Source organism: Cylas formicarius, unplaced genomic scaffold, assembly GCF_029955315.1.
Source record: "Cylas formicarius isolate icCylForm1 unplaced genomic scaffold, icCylForm1.1 PGA_scaffold_10__41_contigs__length_53128322, whole genome shotgun sequence".
NCBI classification, from domain to species: Eukaryota; Metazoa; Arthropoda; class Insecta; order Coleoptera; family Brentidae; genus Cylas; species Cylas formicarius.
Genome location: NW_026844214.1, coordinates 39,923,647 through 39,944,199, shown reverse-complemented (window position 1 = coordinate 39,944,199; position 20,553 = coordinate 39,923,647). Strand labels below are relative to the sequence as shown.

General features: G+C 33.4%; 1 protein-coding gene across 3 annotated transcripts in view; it reads left to right on the top strand.

The window, feature by feature from the left end:
• Positions 1-20,553, top strand: part of LOC132698681 (protein C-ets-1) — a 185,857-nt gene that overhangs the window by 93,767 nt on the left and 71,537 nt on the right. For all 3 annotated transcript variants that reach the window (XM_060664876.1, XM_060664889.1, XM_060664881.1), the window contains one exon: positions 12,874-12,990. In XM_060664876.1, the coding sequence (XP_060520859.1) occupies positions 12,874-12,990 (117 nt within the window). The remainder of the gene's footprint in view (positions 1-12,873; positions 12,991-20,553) is intronic.

Sequence of the window (20,553 nt, the reverse complement as noted above, 5' to 3'; positions counted from 1 at the left end):
CGTTTATTAAAAATTCGCTTCGCTGCGCTCCGCTCGTGTCAAATAAACTCGTAAGTCAAATGACATTTGCCGCACTTGTTGCATAATTTACTATTCCTCTTCCTAACTTTAACGTCTTCAACTTGTTATGCTTAGTGCAGAGTCAGTTTAGTTACAAACCATGAAACTCAGCATTACATGCTAAGCAATAAAGGAATTAATAATGTAATTAAAACTTTCAAAGTTTTGGTAAGATTTGGTCAGCCCTGAAAATATTGCTTCCAAAAGTCCCCTTACTGAATTTTTTTCTCCTAAATTTTAAAATTATAGTGAAAATTTTAGTTTTTAAAATACCCACAACAATCGGTTTGAAAACATAAAACGTAATATTCGGGTTTTTGATATAATTTTATTTATACATTCTATATATTTGGTTAGTGTTGGTGCACAATACAAATTACAAAAAAAATTGTTTCTTTAAAAAAACTTTTTTTAATCTTTGTATGTTTATGTAACTAGCAGTCCGCGGTTTATTTTTGGGGGCAACAAATTTTAACTCTTGGCTCTCGTGTTATGTTATCTGCCCCATATGTATATGATTCTATGTAATGGAAAGTTCTAATTGCATTTTATATGTGCGTAAACCTAAATTACTCTTTGTTGGACAAAAAACGTCTGTTATGTTATGTTTTTTGAGTTCGAGTTTTGTGTTTTGCGAAGTGAGTTGTTTCAAAATTAGTAAATAAGCATCATTCCTTGCACTAGTTTGTCACAATCATATTAATCTTCACAAGTAAGAAATTCGGCAGCAATCCTTCAATTACCAAATGGTGGAAATGAATTGTTTGTTTATGTTAAACTGCAGAGCACTGTATGAATATCCTATTCGATCCCATTTTATAGTTCCATTTAATATAATTGGTCGTAAATACCAACAGTACAACTTTTTTTTGTGTATGTCGAGTATTACTAGACCACCGATCTTGAATGTCAATTAATACTCGGATTCTTTCTTTCTAAAGGCGTATATTACTTAAAATTCGAAACGGTGCGCTCGGTCATTATTTTTAGCAAAAGTATTCTTCGTGCTTGACGAATTCCTGAGCGTGTAAAACCCGTGCCGTGTCTCTCTACAGGGTGTCCCGAAAGTAGACGACGATATTTTAATCACGAAAAGATTCTTACTTCTCACCTTTTTCTTGTTTAAGGTACAAGACGTTAAAGATGAAGACGGTTCTTGGGAAATACTTTCGAAACCAATCTTCCCAGTACTTCGTAAAAATTTGCACATGTTTATTTAATTAGATTTTTATTGTGTCCACAAAATTTGAAAATCTCACTCTAACCATCTTAGAGAATTGTTTTATGGAATTTTTATTCCAAATGAGTACTAAATGAAATCGGAAATAATTACAATATCTGAGAAGCAAATGACACTAAATTTCTTTATCAAAAATTTTAGAATAAAAATAATCCTATGGTAAGTTTCAGTTCGTTCAAGTCACTTTATCAAATTTTAGTTAATTACATTTCTTTCTAAATTTAATATTTACATACTAACACCCTATATAAAGGGTGATTCAATAAGGGTTTCCATATTAAAATAATAAAAAAAAAACGCGGAAGAATATAAAAATATACAAACATTTTTATTTGCCATTTTAGATTAGTGTATTACAATTAGGTATGAAAGATGGTGTCATTCAAATGACCCCCGCGACTCATGTGGCATAACGTAATTCGTTTATTGAAATTTCCTATCACTTTTTGACTCAATTCAGGTTCTATGCCGGCTATTTCGCGTCTAATCTCCTGTTTCAGCTCTGGAATAATGTTTAGTTTATTTCTATACACTTTGCTTTTTAGATAGAAGTTGGAACCACAAATCTTCAATGTCCATACCTTCCAACTGCTCCCAGAAAAAATCAGATATCATGTTTCGATAGCGAACACCATTAACCGTAACAGCGTTCTCCGCATTATCCTCGAAAAAAAAAAGGGCCAATTATTCTTCCGCACCAAAATGCGCACCAAACAGTCACTTTTTGAGGATGCATTGCTTTTTGAACAATCTCTCTTGGATTTTCTAATCCCCAAATACGAGCATTGTGAACGTGAAACGTGAAATGTGCCTCATCGCTAAAGATGATTTTCGTTGAAAGATGAACCCCTTGTTCTCGAATGCATTTTGCAAACACTGCTGTTGATGATCTGGAGGTTTCAACTCCCGAGTTATTTGGACTTTATATGGGTGTAGATGCAAGTTTTTTGTTAAAATTCGCTGTGTGGTTGAATACGTAAGGCCCAATAGCTGCGATCGATGACGAATCGATGTGTTTGGATCTTCGGCTACACTTTCGCGAACAATGGCAATATTTTGATCTGACCGACCTGCACGAGCACGTTGAGGGCCTTGAGGTTAGTTACAGATCCAGTTTGCTCAAATTTTTGAACCACATTCCAAATTGTCCTCTCAGAAGGTTGATTTTGCGCGCCAAAAAATTCACGTAGAGCCCAAAATGCATTTTTTCTTGATCGACCATTTTCATAATAGGCTTTCACAATTTTTACACGTTGTTCAGTCGTATATTGCTCCATGACTAATTTTGTTTATGTTTTGAGGTTTGAAATCTCATATGATAATGAACAAGTACAGTGGCGTTTCAAAAATATTTCAGATTGTAATGTGGAAACTCTTATTGAATCACCCGTTATCAAAAACGAAGAAATTGTAGACCCCGCTTTATGAGCTCTATATTTTTGTGGCGTGCAAGACATTTTTCTAGATTATATAAAAAATATATAAAAATGTAAGGTTTATCTTGATTTATTGTATTTTTAGGTCAGTTGCCTTTCTGAATGGTAATAAAATTAAATATTAGTTTTGTACTGTTAAAAACTTTCCATCAAATTTGACGGTTTCTATAGGTTTAGATGAAATATTTCTTTGAAATCGAGTATTTAAGAGAAATTTAAATTAAAACACTTTATTATAGTTTTATTATAGTTTTATAGTAGTAGTATGAAAATATGATTTTTTTTTCCGGCTTTTGAGAATAATTAATACATTTGTAGAGCACTGAAAAAGAATAAATTTTCTCCAATGACTCCAGTAGGTATCAGAATTTACCAAAACTTCTTAATAACAAATTTACTTTAACTATTGATTTTAGTAGTGAGATGGTATAATACATAGACTCGATTGGAAAAAATGTATGGTATATGAAACTTGGAAAACACCTCGGGTTATTCGCCTACCCTGGTATCTATAAAAACAAAAAAGTTCGCGCGTATCGAAATGCTACCAAGATAAATAGAACGCACTACACAACATTCCGTAACAGCATAATTCCATATGTACCACGTCGCCCCAAATCTTATTGGTAATCTTGGTTCGTAGGCGTTATTTGCGATTTAGATAAAAATCGGAAAATAACTTAAAGCGCATCGTGAACATTTGAATGAACGTCTTCCAACGAATCGAATCGATTCTATGAATGAAAGCATCGGCAATACGAAGAGTGTGACACGTGGTTCGGTTGCTAAACCGTTTGTCTATGGAAGGCGCTCGTTAGAAGATTATTATTCGTTTGGCATCCATCGTCCGCGAGAGGGGACGACAGCAGTCACGTCCAGACTTAACGCGACGGTCGCCAAGTCTGTGGCACGGGTGACGTTCCTACGTGATGTCCCATTTCTTTTAAGCCCTTTATCCAAACAAAACAAAAACTGAAGATTACGCAAAATCAAAAATGAAACGGTAAACCGAGGAGAAGAGAGTTGTACACGGTTTTCATTTATATTTTGATACATATCTACAGAATTTGATAAACCGATAGACCCCGGACGTCCAACTAACATAGACCGCATTTAGTGTGCATAGTGTTGCCTAAATATGCATGGTTGCTGTGGTAACACGTAAGGTGGAATTGTAAATCTACATTTGTAAAGTACACCCGCCAATGAAACAGGTCTTACGAATTCTGACTTCCAAGTTCATCAGTCTTTGAAATAACAATATCGAAAATCGCCTTTTCTTTTTCCAAAAGTCACTTTTCTCGCAAAAAATAAGTAAAAGCAATAGTACAAGGCGCACGTGAAATCGATGTTAAAAACGCCCCTACATTGGCGTATGCATTGATTCCTTGTAACGTTGTCTCTAGTATTGGGACTGGTCAATTGACCACTTCTTAATTGACCGATCAATTGAATGCTTCTTAATTGACTAGTCAAAAAATGTTTTAAATAACATCTTGCAATTCTAAAATTCACGTTGAGCCCAAAATGCATTTTTTCTTGATCGACCATTTTCATAATAGGCTTTCACAATTTTTACACGTTGTTCAGTCGTATATTGCTCCATGATTATTATTTTATAATAAATTATTGTGCGTTCGTTCAAGGAATATCCGAATACTATAATTAACGATTCAGGGAATCCCATAAATTTAAATTTTATATTTTTAAAATCATTTCGTTCAATTGACCAGTCAATAGACACAAAAAAAATTTAATTCCACTACCCTAGATGTCACATTAAAAAAATACATTTCTTACAAACCTATTGTTATAAATAGAACAATTCGCTATTTTGTGGGCACTGTGTATTGAAATATTTGCAAGACATTTTGTTAAGGTATATTGAGTTAAACTGCTAATTTATCTATGATTTCGCATACATGAAAATATTATCCTGTGTATGTATCGTCTTGATGGACGATTAAAAATCTCGGCCCGTCAAGATATTTGCATCCCCTTAAAATGAGAACCTACCAATAAAAACAACACAACATGATTTCAAAAATATATAACTTATCGCTATTTGCTTTAGCCGTTTTTAAAGTAACTTTAGTTTATTATTTAAAAATATAATTTAATAATCACCATAATTATGGCAGTGGAAAACGAAACATTGAAAATCACCTCAATACAACAGCTGGAAAAATACAAGGAGGGGCTCTTGATGCGTGCCATGTTGGTAAAATGTATTTTCACTGATTTCTAAATATCTATTCAGCAATAAAATAACCTTATAAGTCATCAGATCGGTGCAGCGCAACATAATACTGCACCAGTCACGCAGTATCTCAACTACAAATATCAATTTTGAAGAGAAAGGTGCGTAGTCTTTAATTCCCTTGAGCTATTCTTTTGAGGTTACTTAAAATATAAATATAAATATAAAATATTAATATATATAAATATAAATATAAAATATTAATATATATTAATATAAATATTTTCATACAAAGAATTGTAAATAAAATATTTTTACCTTGCAGAAACCATTTCGATTTTGTTTTAAGAGCAGTCACAAGTAAGTTGAGATAAAACCGTTCAGCTACAGAGCAGACGTTGAAAATTTGTAAGTTAAGTGCTATTTTGAGTTCTGTTGGATTAAAAAATATACTTAATATTTTGTAACAAGTGTATTTTTAAATAATACACGACAGTTATTTCAAAAACAGCTGAAACAAATACCAACAAACTCTAAATATATTTTTGAAATTGGGTTGCAATGGACTTTTATCCTGAGTAAAAATACACTGTGTGTTCTATTTAAAAAAAGTGATGTAAAGTTTTTTATCTTTACGACAATCATTTTTTTGCTGATATGTTTAAAAGACAATAAAGAAAAAATCATACAACCTCTATATAAAAAGTTTTCACCTAGCTCTTTTAATAAACCCTAATCTACTAGTCCTGCCCTAAAAATGTTTGGCAGCATTGTTTTTTTTTGGATTGTCACTTCAGACATGTGGTATTGTATATTTTCATTTGGAAAGTCCGTAGAAGTTACAAGCCACAAGTAACATTTAAAAAGGTATGTAGAAACGATATACTGCTTTGGATATGTTACCAAAATATATAGTTCAAAGTGACTATTCGGTGGATTTTGGAAAGTTCATACAAGACATATATAGGAAGATAAAGTTTAGTTAAATCTCCGTGTCAACAAAGACCTCTTAGTAATATGAAACCTCCAAATAGGGGCTTTTTGGTTGAAAGAATGGAATGACATTTGCAAGAAATTATCATAAAAAATTAAAAAAAAACATTTCCTTTCCAAAAGAGGCTTTAATCAATGTTCAATGTTCAGAAATAGAAGACTTTGACCGATTGAAATCTATATGGTTCTATTAGCGACATGTTTATGCATGATATGTATGAAAATAAATTAAAAAAAAAATGTTATAATTTATAATAAATGGAGTTGGTTACCTTAATCTGAATGAAGCGGAATCATTGGGTGTTCATAATAACATTTTCGATCTAACTTGAATCAACTTTTACGGTCAGGAAATTGAGAGAAATTCTAAAGTTCGGATGTGCCTCAATAATGCGTCGTAATCGCCCTGGCCATATTGCAACTACGTCTCCTACAATCCTACAAACAAAAAATTGTATTTCCATTTAAGTTTAACTTGACACGGAATTGTCAATTATGTAATTAAATGACCGTGGATCTTTAATTTTAAAACGTCACAAAAGTGGTAATAAAAATACGTCCGATTAACCGGCTATACAATACGAAGTCAAAACGAAGAAGTATCTTCACTAAATTACTGATGAAGCAAACATATGAGCGGCAGGTGTTCCCTGCTACCAACTCGATGTGTTCTTGTACGGACTTTCGAGTCGTCGGCCTTAGAAGGCCTCGAAGGAATTTATTACAATGTCTGCCCATTATTTAAGCTATTCAGAACAGCTTAAAATATTGAACGCAAAAAGTAAAGCAAAACGCAATAAAATACTAGAGTATTTATACAGTATTATGAGTTAGTGGTATTCAATCAATTATTCGATATTGAGTTTGCAGGTTTCATAATTCTGGCATGTTTATATGTGCTGAAAAATGGCCATTATATTTGATTGTATATCACATTTATTGAGGTTAATTTAAATTTCCATGTTAGCAATTTAGTCGTGTGACTTGTAAGTGGTAGTTGTTGCCTTGAAAAAAAAGACTTTATAACAAAATGCTTCAAATTCCAGGCAAGGACGCCCCTTTTTAGGAAGGTTTTATTTGTCAAAAGTAAATTCTCAAGAAGGTAAAACCCGTGCCGCGTTTGTTTACAAGCTCTAAACCTTTTTAATGCCATTTCAGGAATGTTGTAGACATAAATCTATTTCAAACAGTGTTTAAGGCTTGGTCTAAAATTGTTCCTTTTTCCAAATTTAACTTTCCTACAAATTCTTAAAGCTGTCAATGGACAAACACAAATATGCAAATATAGAAAATTAGATAAATTAATTTCTCGACGATGTTATTTCAGTTACACAAAATTCAGCAAAAAAAAAACATTCTAGAACGTGCTTAAATTCAAAATTCAAAAAATCAAGTCGTTTTAAGGTTTTCATTTTTTTAAATGTTAAAGGTTTCCGCATACTTCGGAAACTGTTTTTTTTTAATTTTTTGGTCAATTTTATGTAGGCATTGAGTATTTTCAACAAAAGCTCATGACCAATAGGTACTAATCTTTCACATATTTGTGTCATACGTGAAACTCCGCTTAACTTTTGAAAATAGGAGTATCTAAAACGCACCCGATGAATCTTCGTTTTAAAAAATAACAAAATATGAGGGAAAGGACAAACCGAACCGTTATCAAAAAATTGCTTGGGAAAATCAGCCAAACAAGTGACGGTGCGCGGCATAAAATGTAGACCGTTTTTAATTATAAATATAATAATATGGTCGAACAAAACGTAAAATGAACACGCAAGCTTGTTGCTTTATATAGTGAGGGGTGAGCGAGCAGGTGGTTTTAGGTCTCGGTACGCTGAACGAACGTTACAAAAAAAAAGTTGCAGTACAAACGGCTCCACTTCAAGTGTTATTTGATTATGTTAGATAATTTTCAAAAGAATTTTTGCCACACTGCTTGCCAAAAAGTGGGTGTTATTGCCAGAATTTGAAGATTAGATAATCTCTTCCTTCCTACTTTCACATTTCAAATTAGATTGGTTGTTAGTGAAAAATTTCGATTTTCATAATTCACACTTATATCCTTAAATGAAACAAAAATCATTGTACAGTATTCATTCAACACATAAATCATAGTATATATCATTAAAAATATTAATAATCATTATAAAAAGAAAACTCTTTCAATATACACAAAAGCTAAGCGGCGTGGATCATTGCTTCAAAGGTGCCAGAGACTTTGGAAGTTTAAATAATGTTAATGTGCAAATTGTTAAATTACACCCTATGTTAAGTAAACTTCGAAGGTATCAATTAGAATAATTTATTTGACCTAAAAAGGCCTGAGAATTTTGCTGTTCTATACCCAAAACAGACTTAAATTTCATAGACATTTAGAAATTATTTTTAAGTGCTAAAAATTTTGAAGTCAACGAAAATATTCATTATTTATACATATGTCTACACACACTTTAAGAGTAGGTTTTTTATAGTAGGCCCAGCCAATATATTCAACGAGCGACGGGATTAACTACATAAATAAGATCAAAGTTGTTATTAAAAACGATTACACTCTGTGAACAAAAGCAACCCTTTAACACTTAAGGGAACAATATGCTGTTATTACACATTCACACTATTACACATTAACATTACTTGGTTTTTGCATGTAAAACTAATCACTTCGGATTGTAGGAGCATCAATCACCAACTACACATTTCTGAAGTCCGAATAATTTTATATTATACAAGTTTTTATGACCTACACATTTTATTTATTTTGTTTTATGCTTCTCTGTCCATACTAATTAATTTTTAAATTTGCCTCCTTTCAAATTCAATTTTGTTATTGTCATCTACCTAAATAGTCCCGGCACTAACTCAAATTCATACGCATTTGTCTGCTAATTGCTTGAACCTTGACTAGGCAAAATAAAGTTGTTCTACTTGAATTCAAAAAATTCATACTCATTAAATCACACTTCGCAATAGATCTTTCAAATGTTCAAACCTAACCAAAACTAAACTTAACAAATTTTACTATTACTTCACCGTGTATATTTTTAGGGATAGCACATTACTCGACATGCTTGACAACGTTGTCTTTACATATTATTACTTACTGTAGAGGATGGATAAGAACAAACGGTTAGTCTGGACAAATTTCTCGTAATTCACCAGACTTTAAGCAATATGGGTCGAATTTGAAAACAAACAGTCCTTGAGTCATCTAAAAAAATAAGAGAACAAAACCACGACAATGGGGCACAACTTAATTGTAATAGGTCGCTAAATTAACTTATAAAAGATGCGTGCTGACACATACACACAAACACAACATCATTCTCAACCATCGTGAGCATGGATTTTTAAGTGCATGATTTCATTACATTGCACTTGAATGCCTTTTAATGTAAGTTTAGCGCTAAGCATACGGGTATAATGTTTACGATTAAGTAGCTAAACCAATAATAATCGCTAGGTACTTCATCTTGATATTGATAAATGTGCTATAATGGGACGTTTTACTTCTTAATAGTGGATGAAACAGACAAGTATGAGGATGTTTCATTGAAACTAAAAATATTTCATTGCTGATGGCATTTGAATGAAATCTTGGTCCCTACTGATAGGTTAAGTCTCTTTGGCAGTAGTTAAAGAAGTAGTGACCCTTCTTTTTATGCCTATAGGCGCATGGTCCAGGTCCAATGACCTGAATTATATTGGTGGTGTTACAGTTTTTTTTCTTCTTATTTTATAGTCTCCATGTTCACAAAATTATATAAGTACTAATAATAATTTTAAACTGAGTGTGTGGGTGTGGCAATTTATAGAAAAAAAATAAAGCGCTAAAGTGTCATTCTAAAAACTTGTTCAATAGCGATCGTCAGTCACGTGATGTTAACATATATTTTTAGGTTGTCGCATAAGCAGGAGCGATCGCATATAAAAAATATTCCCGTCACTTACAAATAACACATTTTCACATCATAAGTAGATGAAAGTTATTCTTTTGTAAACGGAACGAACAATCTTTACAACGTTATCGAACTAAGCGAATGACATTTGGTAAAATAATGCTTTTCTAACTATGGAACAAGGCAGTTTTACGATGACGTTAAAAAACTGCTAAATCGGGGCGGCACCTGGCGGTCCCGAAATAGCACGTTATAGCGAAATAAAACAACCGGGAACTCCCTTTGAGATAGGGAATGAATCAAACAGAAATGTAGCACATATTGTTTTTCTTTGGTGCCTACGCTTGCCTGAGATTATTTTCGGAACTTCATAAAAAATAATTATCAACAATTTTCGAGTTTATGTTTTCTGTGTAACTTGAGTTTTACAGAAACATATAGGCACCAGGAATTTTAGCACTATAGTTTGCACTGAATAAACTTTTTTATTTGTTAGGTTAGGTTTTTGAAGGGGCGGACTCAGGCGATCCTCAAAGATTTCAACACTCTAATCTTTTTGTCACAATGTCTAATCCACAGTCATTAATAACAAAACAATTGAAAAAACGATTAAAAATCGCAGAAATTTGCAAAACAAAGAAACTAAATCTATTACCCGTCAAAAAAAACGGACTTATTGCGGGTCTGGTTTGTCCCGTGTTTAAAGAAAAACAATCGATCCGAGTCGACGAGGTAAAGGAAGGGGATATGAAAGTTTCGAAAGGTTAGTTTTAGTAACTTTTTTTTTTAATAAAACCTGGGCAGCCGTCTGAGTAAAGACGCGAGCTCATTGTACGATAGAAAAAAAAAGTAACTTTTATTTTACGAGGAACGTCAATGCATTAACAGTTAGATCCAAACTACAGCAGCTCTTGCTGTTTACTATTTCTAATTTTGAATAGATATTCTATGAAAATGTTGTCTAAACCGAATACAAGTGTATCTCGGAATGTTATGTAAGGATTATTGTGCATGCGAAATTTTTCCACATAGAATGACTGCAATGCAGTGACCAACTCCAGTCGATGGTTTATGTGGTCCCTGTTTAAACTTGATCCAAATAAAATCGAGCCGTTTGGAAATACCATTAGTCAAAAGGCAAACGGAAGGAGCAATTTGGGTTGCCTAGCTCTGTCATTTAATCATCTGGTTTTGTTCCAGAAACTGAAAAAAATCTACTCATGTTCCATTGAATTATCTTCGCCACCTCCCTCTATTAACCCAGCAGTGTTTTACCCAATTAGAAAGAATAAATTAAATGACATAATTTGAAACTTTAAACATCGACTTCCGTCGCTCCGTACCAAACACGTTTTAACAGACTGCGTCATACTGATGGCATGAAACGTAGGATTATAAATAAATACAATGCCTGTTTGCGGGAGCGTATGGTTGTTGTCGCGAGTCTCTGAACATTTTTTGCACTATGTACCGAGCGAGCGAAAAGTATGAACAGAAAAAAATATTTTTGTATATTTTAACGAAAGATCTCAAAATTCATTTTGCCTCAAAAGGAAAAATTCGATGTTTTGTAACAAATGCACAATCTCTTGTTCACTTATTGCTTTACCGTATTTAAGAAATTTAATTTCCAACGGACTCGGAGATTGATGGATTTTTATGTCTCTAGAGTGGCGGAATGCTACTGAGAAACGATGAAGTAGGCAAGAAACTTATTTTTTTCGACCCCACAAATACATATTTTTTTTTCATTGTTTACTCCAAAGAATTGTTCCGTTATTTTCTTGATCTGTTCTTTCTCCAAGCACACTTTAAACAACTGGTATACTTTTATTCATATCTCTCGGCGAGATTTATTGGGCAGTAATTCATACCGATACCCTCTTTGCTGACGGCCTAATCTCTGGCTATGATAGAATACCATCTTCATCTTCTTTTTTTGCTCGGAAAGAGTAAAATCCTAAATGGTTTGTTACTTGCTTTCCATAGATAACGTTTCAATGTAAAAACTAATAGAACTTTGAATATCCATTGTCTTTATTTCTCTGTCCGTTTTACACGTATATACGGACAATGGAAGTTCGAAGTTCTTTTGGTTTTTATATTATTGTTCTGTTCTTTAATACCATCACAATCAATAAGGATTTTTCCACACTTTTTAACTTACTCGATATATATATATATATATATATATATATATATATATATATATATATATATATATATATATATATATATATATATATATATAGGTAGTCGCATGTTTCATATAGTTCGCACACACGTTCTTGTTTACATATTAACAGCAAAAAGGGCGCTACTACTATACGTGCAGAGTGTTTATCACTTAACGGTACCGGATGAGATTTTTTTACTGCGGTCAATAAATAATCTACTGCAAAACCAACAATCGTAGTGGTTGAAGGAACCCTGAGTTGGTAGTCGACAGGCTTCTAGCGCAAAACTTATTTTGGTAGTAAGTAATAGCAAACCGCCACTATGAGATTTCGTGTGATGAAGCAAAAGCATACTTGACTGAATATAGAATTGACCTATCATTAGTCAAATATCCAAGTATGAATCAGGTGCATAAAAATGCATGTACCTTAAATTAATATTGTGAACTCAGCAACTTGAATCTGAACCGGGATCTTAATCAACTTAACATCGACCCCGGTTATGTTATATGTTATATGGTAGGGTATAAAACGAAGTCTAGAAATTTCTCAAAACAAACGGAAATTTGTTGAGAGATATTATCTGGAAGGTTGATCTTAACAGGAAGAAACCCAGAATAGTAGAATTGCTGTAGTGTACCCATTAGTCAAGTAGGCAATAGTAGTAATATGAACCAAACTATTTCTGTCTAAAATGCTTCCTGAAAATCACATTCGATTGTAGAGAAAACGAAGACTTGAACTTGAGTTGTTTTGTCACAAAAGTTATAAATTATTTAATGAAAATATAAAACATCATACGCAACACAATAATAAAGTTAGCTGTATGAGTAAGAGGAAAAAGTATGAAAATTTTTGTTTGTCTTTACAGATATACCGACGCAAGTTCCGCCATTGACGCCGGGCACCAACAAAACCATGGCGGAGGCGCTGAAAGCGTCTTTCGCGTCGTGGGAAAAAGAGCAACTACGATTAAATATTACCAAAGGTAATCAATTTTGTTTGTAATTTATCCTCACCTTTATAATTTTGATTGGTTGATAATGTTATTGCTTATCTTTCTTCGCCGGTATTTTCCACAAGTAAATCGTTATTTTAAAAAGAAAAACTATTGCCCTTAGAACTCTTAAATTTGTAGCTACAAGGCTTTAGTTTTAAGATAAAAATAGATTTTTGTATATTTTTACTTTCACATTTTCAACACTCATGGACTTCATTGAGAAAAGCGAAAAATGTATTTTTGGTTCAAAAAAATGTTGTAACTCGTGGTATATACCTACCAAACTGTGCAGCAACTTTTTATTTCATTCCTTCGGTATTATATTATTTGTAATTTGTAAAAAATGAGTGTCTTTTAGAAGATCTACTATTAAACTGGGGAGAAGTTTTTGATAGATTTTAAATTCTTCCAAGTCGTTGAAGTGAAATAAATCATTGTAAATTACTGCAATTTCTTCACGACGTACGCTATAAATCACCAAGTATAATCGAAAAAAGTCGATAATTCCTAAGATGTACGAATTATATACAAATCAGCATCCACTTGATCCCCGTGATATTGAACATCGCATTTTGTTGTCACTTTAACCTTAAAATTGGAAATTTCAAAATCAGCCACTATTGGGATGAAAAATTTTAAGCGATATAGTGATAAGAAACTCTATACCTAAAAGCGGAGTTACCTCTATCGTTATAAGTACCTATTTTCGACTTAACGATGGGCCCCAACGCGGGTATTATTGGTCGAAGTTAATTTGGATTTGTTTTGTTTGCCGCCCGCGATTACCAATTCAAATTTTATGTTAATTGAACAAAATGGCCGCGTGACGTCATTGGCGTTCGTGTGTATAGGTATTCGCGTTCCGAGAATGGACGTCGCTATTTGTATTGTTTGAAAATTATATCGCCGTTTAAAAATAAAAAAAAATGTACGAGACACCAACCATCAACATCGTTACGCTCGCTGGGTTTGTTGTTCGAGCCTTTGTCCTTGTTAAATTTCATTTTATTAATATGTCTGCCGTTGTTGTGAATGTCTGACGGGACGCGAGTACCTACATTGTTTTTGATTATAAGCTTTCGAGTAGAAGTTGCGATATTAAAAAAATGAAATTAAAGGTTTCGTTTACCGCGTGACACAAGGCAGTGGGAACTCACCCTATGGGCGGCGCATTTCACTTTTATTTGAGCGGAAACTCCGCTAACCTGAATTTTAAATCAGACCCTGTGCATTTTTTGACTCAGTAGGTTATGAATTTTTGTCCCTATGGATTTTTATAAATTTTGCTAACAGTTTATTTCAAAAATTGTTTGGATTTCAAAAAGTCATTATACCAATCAGGGCGAACTATTTTGAAAAAACTAGGATATCTTTGAAAAGGAGTATTAGTGTAGCGTTAAATTGACCAATCCGTGTAGAAGTGTGTTCTATCTTTCTTAAAATTAGAACAGATGATCGCTTTTTAGAGAAATGTGCGGCCCTCTAATTTTTCACAGGGTCGCCCAGCAAAACTACAAATATTTTTAAAATTGGCATTATACTAATGATGAAAATAAGTACCGCCTCGAAATATATTATATAAATATTTTATGTTAGAATACATTTTTCTACTACCTACTCAAAAATATCCAATTATGCACTAATCAGGTATTCGCAAAGTGTCCCTTTAAGACGTCAACTTCGCTAAATACTGTAGCTGGTCACTTTTTAGTCACTGGTTTGGGAGCGATCGGATATTGTCGGTAGACTTTTTGACGTTTGTCAGTTCTGGCGGGAACACGTCACACATAACTCAGTGAAGGCACCTCAAAACTAAAATGTATAGTATGCGACATATTTATAAACCTCTTCAGACACACGTTTACAAAATTTGTTTCACTGTGCTCCACTCGTGCCAAAACGTATTCACTCCTCTAAGTTTAAGCATCCCAACTAAAGAACACCCACAGGTAAATAGTCAGCAAACCTACCGTGAAGATCTATTCATCAATCTATGGATAAATTTAATCATTAAATTCATTGAAATAATTGACTGGGTTTTGTCGAACCTTCCAACTTGGCAAATGGTCCTTCGAAGAAGAAACTGTGTAACTGTACAAATTCGCGTAATTTGCAGTTTACACGTAGTTTCCAAGGAAGCATCTCTGTCTCGCTCCCTATGAGGGATGTTAGTACCACAATAATTGGTATTAATGTAGCAATTTTGATAAACCTTTTACTCACTTCAGTTCCTTTTGTCATGGGCAGAGCGCAGCAAGTGTTTAATAAATGTGCGTTTGTACATTTTTAGTAAGACAGCACAAATACATACTGAGTGATGTGACCATTAGAACTGACAAACGTCAAAATGTACCCAAAGCATGCGATCGTTCCCAAACCGGTGACTAAAGTATTGAAAACGCCAGAAGTGGTTCGCCCGATTATTGGTAATTATGTATTTAATTAATTGGCTTACAGAAAGAAGGTTACGCCTTGTTTGCATTACCCTTATTTCGATCCGGCTTTGAATTAATAGCGGAAATTCTTTATAGAAAACCGACCAAGTTCTAAAACAAAGAAGGCGTTATTTTTTTCGAGTAAACAACACTTGACCGCGTCTAAATGAACAGGTAAAGAAATGGAAACACAAGACTTTCGACGTTAAAGACCGAAAAGATCGAAATATGATTAAAATGTAAACATCGTCGGATTCGTCGCCGCCTTTGAACAATTTTTATTCTTTTAACGCTTGTCGGAAATATTGCGGCCTTTCTTTTAGTGTTGCCTTTGTTTCGTATTTTGTAAAGGCATATAATTATGGACGACAAGGCAAGATTGTATTAAAATTGAAAACAATCGTAAAATATGAAATATGTCCATGTACATAAACGAAATATTTCTAAGGATTTCCAAAATTATGGTATTCGAAAAAAATAATGTGGATTCAAAAATGCTTTTAATTGGTATTTATATATGTGAGCTTCTCAAAAATACACCGAGATTATTGGTTAACGCGTCGCAATGTTTATTTACTGATCTATCACATCCCTGACAATTTTTCATTGTCTACAAATTTTTTGTAGTCCTCACGTTCTCACCATATATAGACAAATACACTACGATCTGTAGTGGAACTTCTTAAATCAAATTTAACCTTCCAAAATTTTATTTTTTGGTAATTTTAGATGACACCAAACATTTATACAATACCAGTAAATAGAAGTAATGGTGAGAATCACATTTAGGATTTCTTTTTTCTTGTTTTTGTTTCTAACATGAATTTTACATGATTATTCTTTAAAACTAGTTGAATTTAAATTATTTCATAATGATGAAGTTTATTTCAAAAATATATAGATATATATGGTATTAATTTGTAATTGAATTGTTAATTTTTTTACTTAGATTTTTGCATATTTGTAGGGTGGTAAAGGTATAAGGATAAAATTTCCAAATTTTACATAATTCCAATTCCAGAGACCGAAATTTCTATTTTGGCCATTTTGATATTTTGCAAAAGGAACACTTTGTATCATATAATAAAGTTCGGATCCAGATTTAATTGAGCTCGGTGTTAGTGGCGGTAAATAAAATCAAATGCTTCACTCTTTGTTGACTTTGAATTTGCCTCATTGGTTGCGAAATTTTGAATGTCAATCTCAATCTCAAATCTGACAGAAGAAACGTCAATGCATTAAAAATTAAAATTGCGTAGACTATAAGGAACCAACACAGTTGTCTCTGAAATCTCTAACCAGTTCAGTTAGTAATAAGTTTGTATCCCCTGTACAGTTATTTACTAATGTCACTTCGATCGATGAATTGATCACCGATCGGGCAACGTCGCTTTTGCGAGCAATCTAACTGAATAAGTATTCTTGTTTGATCGTTGAGCAAACTTTATTGACGATAAAACTTCGCTCGACGATGGCCCCCGGTCATAATATTGACCACTAATGGCGTGTAAACCGGAGAAGTTGTAATTTTAAATTTTCTCCTTTTCCACCGAGATCATTTTCTGGTCGCCGTCCGACGTCATAAATTAGATAATGCTTTAATCGACATGTTATGCTTGTTTATATAGAAGTCGTTTTGCATTCGCCCGTAAATTAACACATAATGTCTATTGGCAGCTTCGAGCTTGCATACCATATAACAAATCATATGATTAATAGGATTAATAACTGTAAACAACGTCTAACTTCTTACCGTCGTTAAATGGATGGGCAATTTGATCGTGTTATCTATAGAGGACGTTCGAGCTTTCGAAACTTGCCATTTGATATTGTTTCTATTTTAATGAATTGCACATAGCCCACAGCAATTTTGTAAAAGGATCAAGTATAGGTTGTCTGTGATATTATGTATTATATTTTGTTAGACCACATCAGACCAAAAATATTAAATAAAGAATAGACCAAAGACTTTCCCACAAAGACAAGACTTGGCCTTACTAGTGATGATAAACTTTGTTAGTTAGCATACATACCACTTGTCCAGTGTCATTTTTTTTACATGACTATTACTCTTAATTTTTAAATCATGCAATTTCTCTTTATTTCAATCAAAAGTATGCGGGTCGACATATATGCAGCTTTTCCTGAATCTCTTCAAGGTTCAAAAAAGCGTTATTCGGGATTTGGGTGCAGTTCATTTTCGGGTTATTGTAGGGCCTTATTTCTGGCATACAGATTGTATAGTAGTTAGGAAAGATTACGATTACGTTAGCCATGACATCAAGCGTATTCTTATGCATGTCTTAGTGTCATCATTATGACGTAGTCGTGATCTTTAGTTATATTTATTATGTACAAAAATTGATTTGTAAATGCTCTTATTGTTTGAATTATCTGTTGGTGAATTGTTTCTTTTTTGTATAAATACGCGTTTTACGCTTTTCACGCATTGTCTGTTTTTTTGTTGTAGTATATTTGTGAGAGCTATATTTGACATGTATTATAAAAACATTCAATAAAATACTGCTACTGCTAGAGGGTAACGAGCAAAAAAAACACTAGCTTCTCCTGATCCAAATGGATGGTCAGCCAAGTGTTAGGGTTTCACGGTCTACAAAGATAAAGACACTGGAAGTCTGAAAGCCCGAAATGGAGCTATTTATAGGTTCTTTTCCTCTCCCGTATAAGCTCTGATAATCATGTTGTTATTATGTTTTATTTAAAACAATTGCAAATAGTTAGTTTATTTACCAGTGGAGTGGTGGCATAGGAATTTATTAAAAAGGAGAACTTTCTTCTTAACCGCAAGGATAAAATTTTCAATAATCGGCTACTCAGAATTTATTAACGAACAATTGTTTAAATCGGACATTTTGACCATACCCATGAGCTGAGCAAATTAGGTCACATTATTTTGCACGCATCGTTTAAAATTATTTGATATTCCGTAAATAACAACCTAGGAATTAAGCAACATTTTCCGCTGGAAAGTGATAATGCGTTTATTTCAATTTTCTAGTGATTCTATTCACGTTTTCAATAAGTTTATTGCTTATTACAGAGCTCCTTCTTATTACCATGGAGGTACGAAGCTATTGCGATTCACTTATGACTCCTACTATACAATCATCGAGTCAATATATCTTTTTTAATCTCGTTTTAATCGATTCAAAACCAATCGATGTTTTCATAATGCCCTTTTACGATTTTAAAAACGGATATTGAACGTTTGCTTTATCTCGAATTTAATTTGCAATAAATTCGAATTTCTGCACTGTATCTATTCCATCGATCTACGCCTATGAAATTAATTCTGGTCACTGTCTTATCGGGGCTCTACCGAAGATAGAGAATTACGAACTAATTAAAGGCTACTGATGCGTGAAGGATCGGCAGTAAAATTTGTTTATTTCTCCGTAATTATTCCTCATTAAAATGAACGGTCCTAAAAACCGGCCCCTTTCATTTTATAATGCTCAGGCTATTTTTATTTTAATTATGTATCTATAAGGGGTTTAATTGGCAAGTTTCGGTACAAGTGGAATTAAGTAAAAACTGTATTTAGCCCACGTGTAAACATGGTTATAATTTCGTGTAACTTTTGATGAATAATTTACAACGTTTGACAAATTGTGTTCTAATAAATTTGCCAAATTGTGCCAATCTGGTTTTGATGTTATATTTATTAGATTTTCAGTTTTAACACTTGTCCAGAATTCTCTCAACATATGTGATCCGTCAAAGACAAAATTCCGTAATTGGAGAGACCGGACGAAAAATATGATGGCTCAAAGAACATGAAAATGTCTTAAGACTAAGGCAAATAAACTCATCAGCAGTTGCCGAACACAATCATGAAACCGCACATCAAGTTATCATGGTTATTCAATTCAGGAATGAAAGAGTTAGTAATCATAGCTCTATACCGGATCACCATTGACTGTAACGTCCTGGCCATAATCGTTTTTGAAGAAGTACGGACCAATGATTCCACCAGCCCATAAAGCGCACCAAAGAGTAAGTTTTTCTGGATGTAACGGTGTTTCGACATACACTTGAGGATTAGCTTCGCTCCAAATGCGGCAGTTTTGTTTGTTGACGTAGCCATTCAACCAGAAGTGCGCTTCATCGCTAAACAAAATTCGCTTATGAAAATCGGGAACAACGGCAATCTCGTTTTCGGCCCATTCGACGAATCTACGCCTTACTTGATGATCGTTTGGCTTCAATTCTTGCACGAGTTGGATTTTGTAAGCACGTAAACCAAGATCCTTCCGCAAAATCTTCCATAAAGTGGATTGACACAGATCCAATTCCTGTGCACGATGGCGGATGGACTCATTCGGGTCTTCCTCAATGCTACGCTCTACAGCAGCAATAGCTTCTTCTGTACTCACCGTACGGCGTCTCTGGGGATGCGAGTTATCAATAAGAGTAAACGTGGTGCGAAAACGTTCCATTGTTAATCGAATTAACTGCTCTGATGGACGATGTTGTCGACGATAAAATGGACGTAGTGCGCGATACGTATTCCGCACAGAATCATTATTTTCGAAATAAAATTGCACTATTTGCAAGCGTTGTTCAGGCGTGAGTCTATTCATGATGAATTACCAAACCAAACTGAGAATAAATCACTTGACAGCTGTTAAATCGTTTGCCATCTTGAACAGTAATGCCAACTTAAAGTTCTATACATGGAAAAAAAACACTCATTACATTGGTCACTACAGTTTCCATTTCTTGGATATAAAGCTATTATTCTCAAATTAAATCTGATGACGCAGGTTTTTAAAAAAATCGATTTCTTATGCGGTAGAAGTTTGCGCAATTTTTTGGCCTTCTTTTTGTATGTGTTCTTTGAATGGTGGTAGGAAATTATTGTTCTGTTGTCTTTGTATATATTATTGGACAATAAAATGTGTGCATAAATTCGCTTACTTAATGTTGCTGGGAGCCTCCGAACAATAATGAATTTTGGAAATAAAATATATATTTTTCACATTCATTGAAATATAATATGCTAATCCGTCGTCTTTATTTTATTTACTCATTTTATTTTTTATTGTTTGTTTTCATTTGGTAGCTGGAAGTATAATATGCATCTTATAGCGCA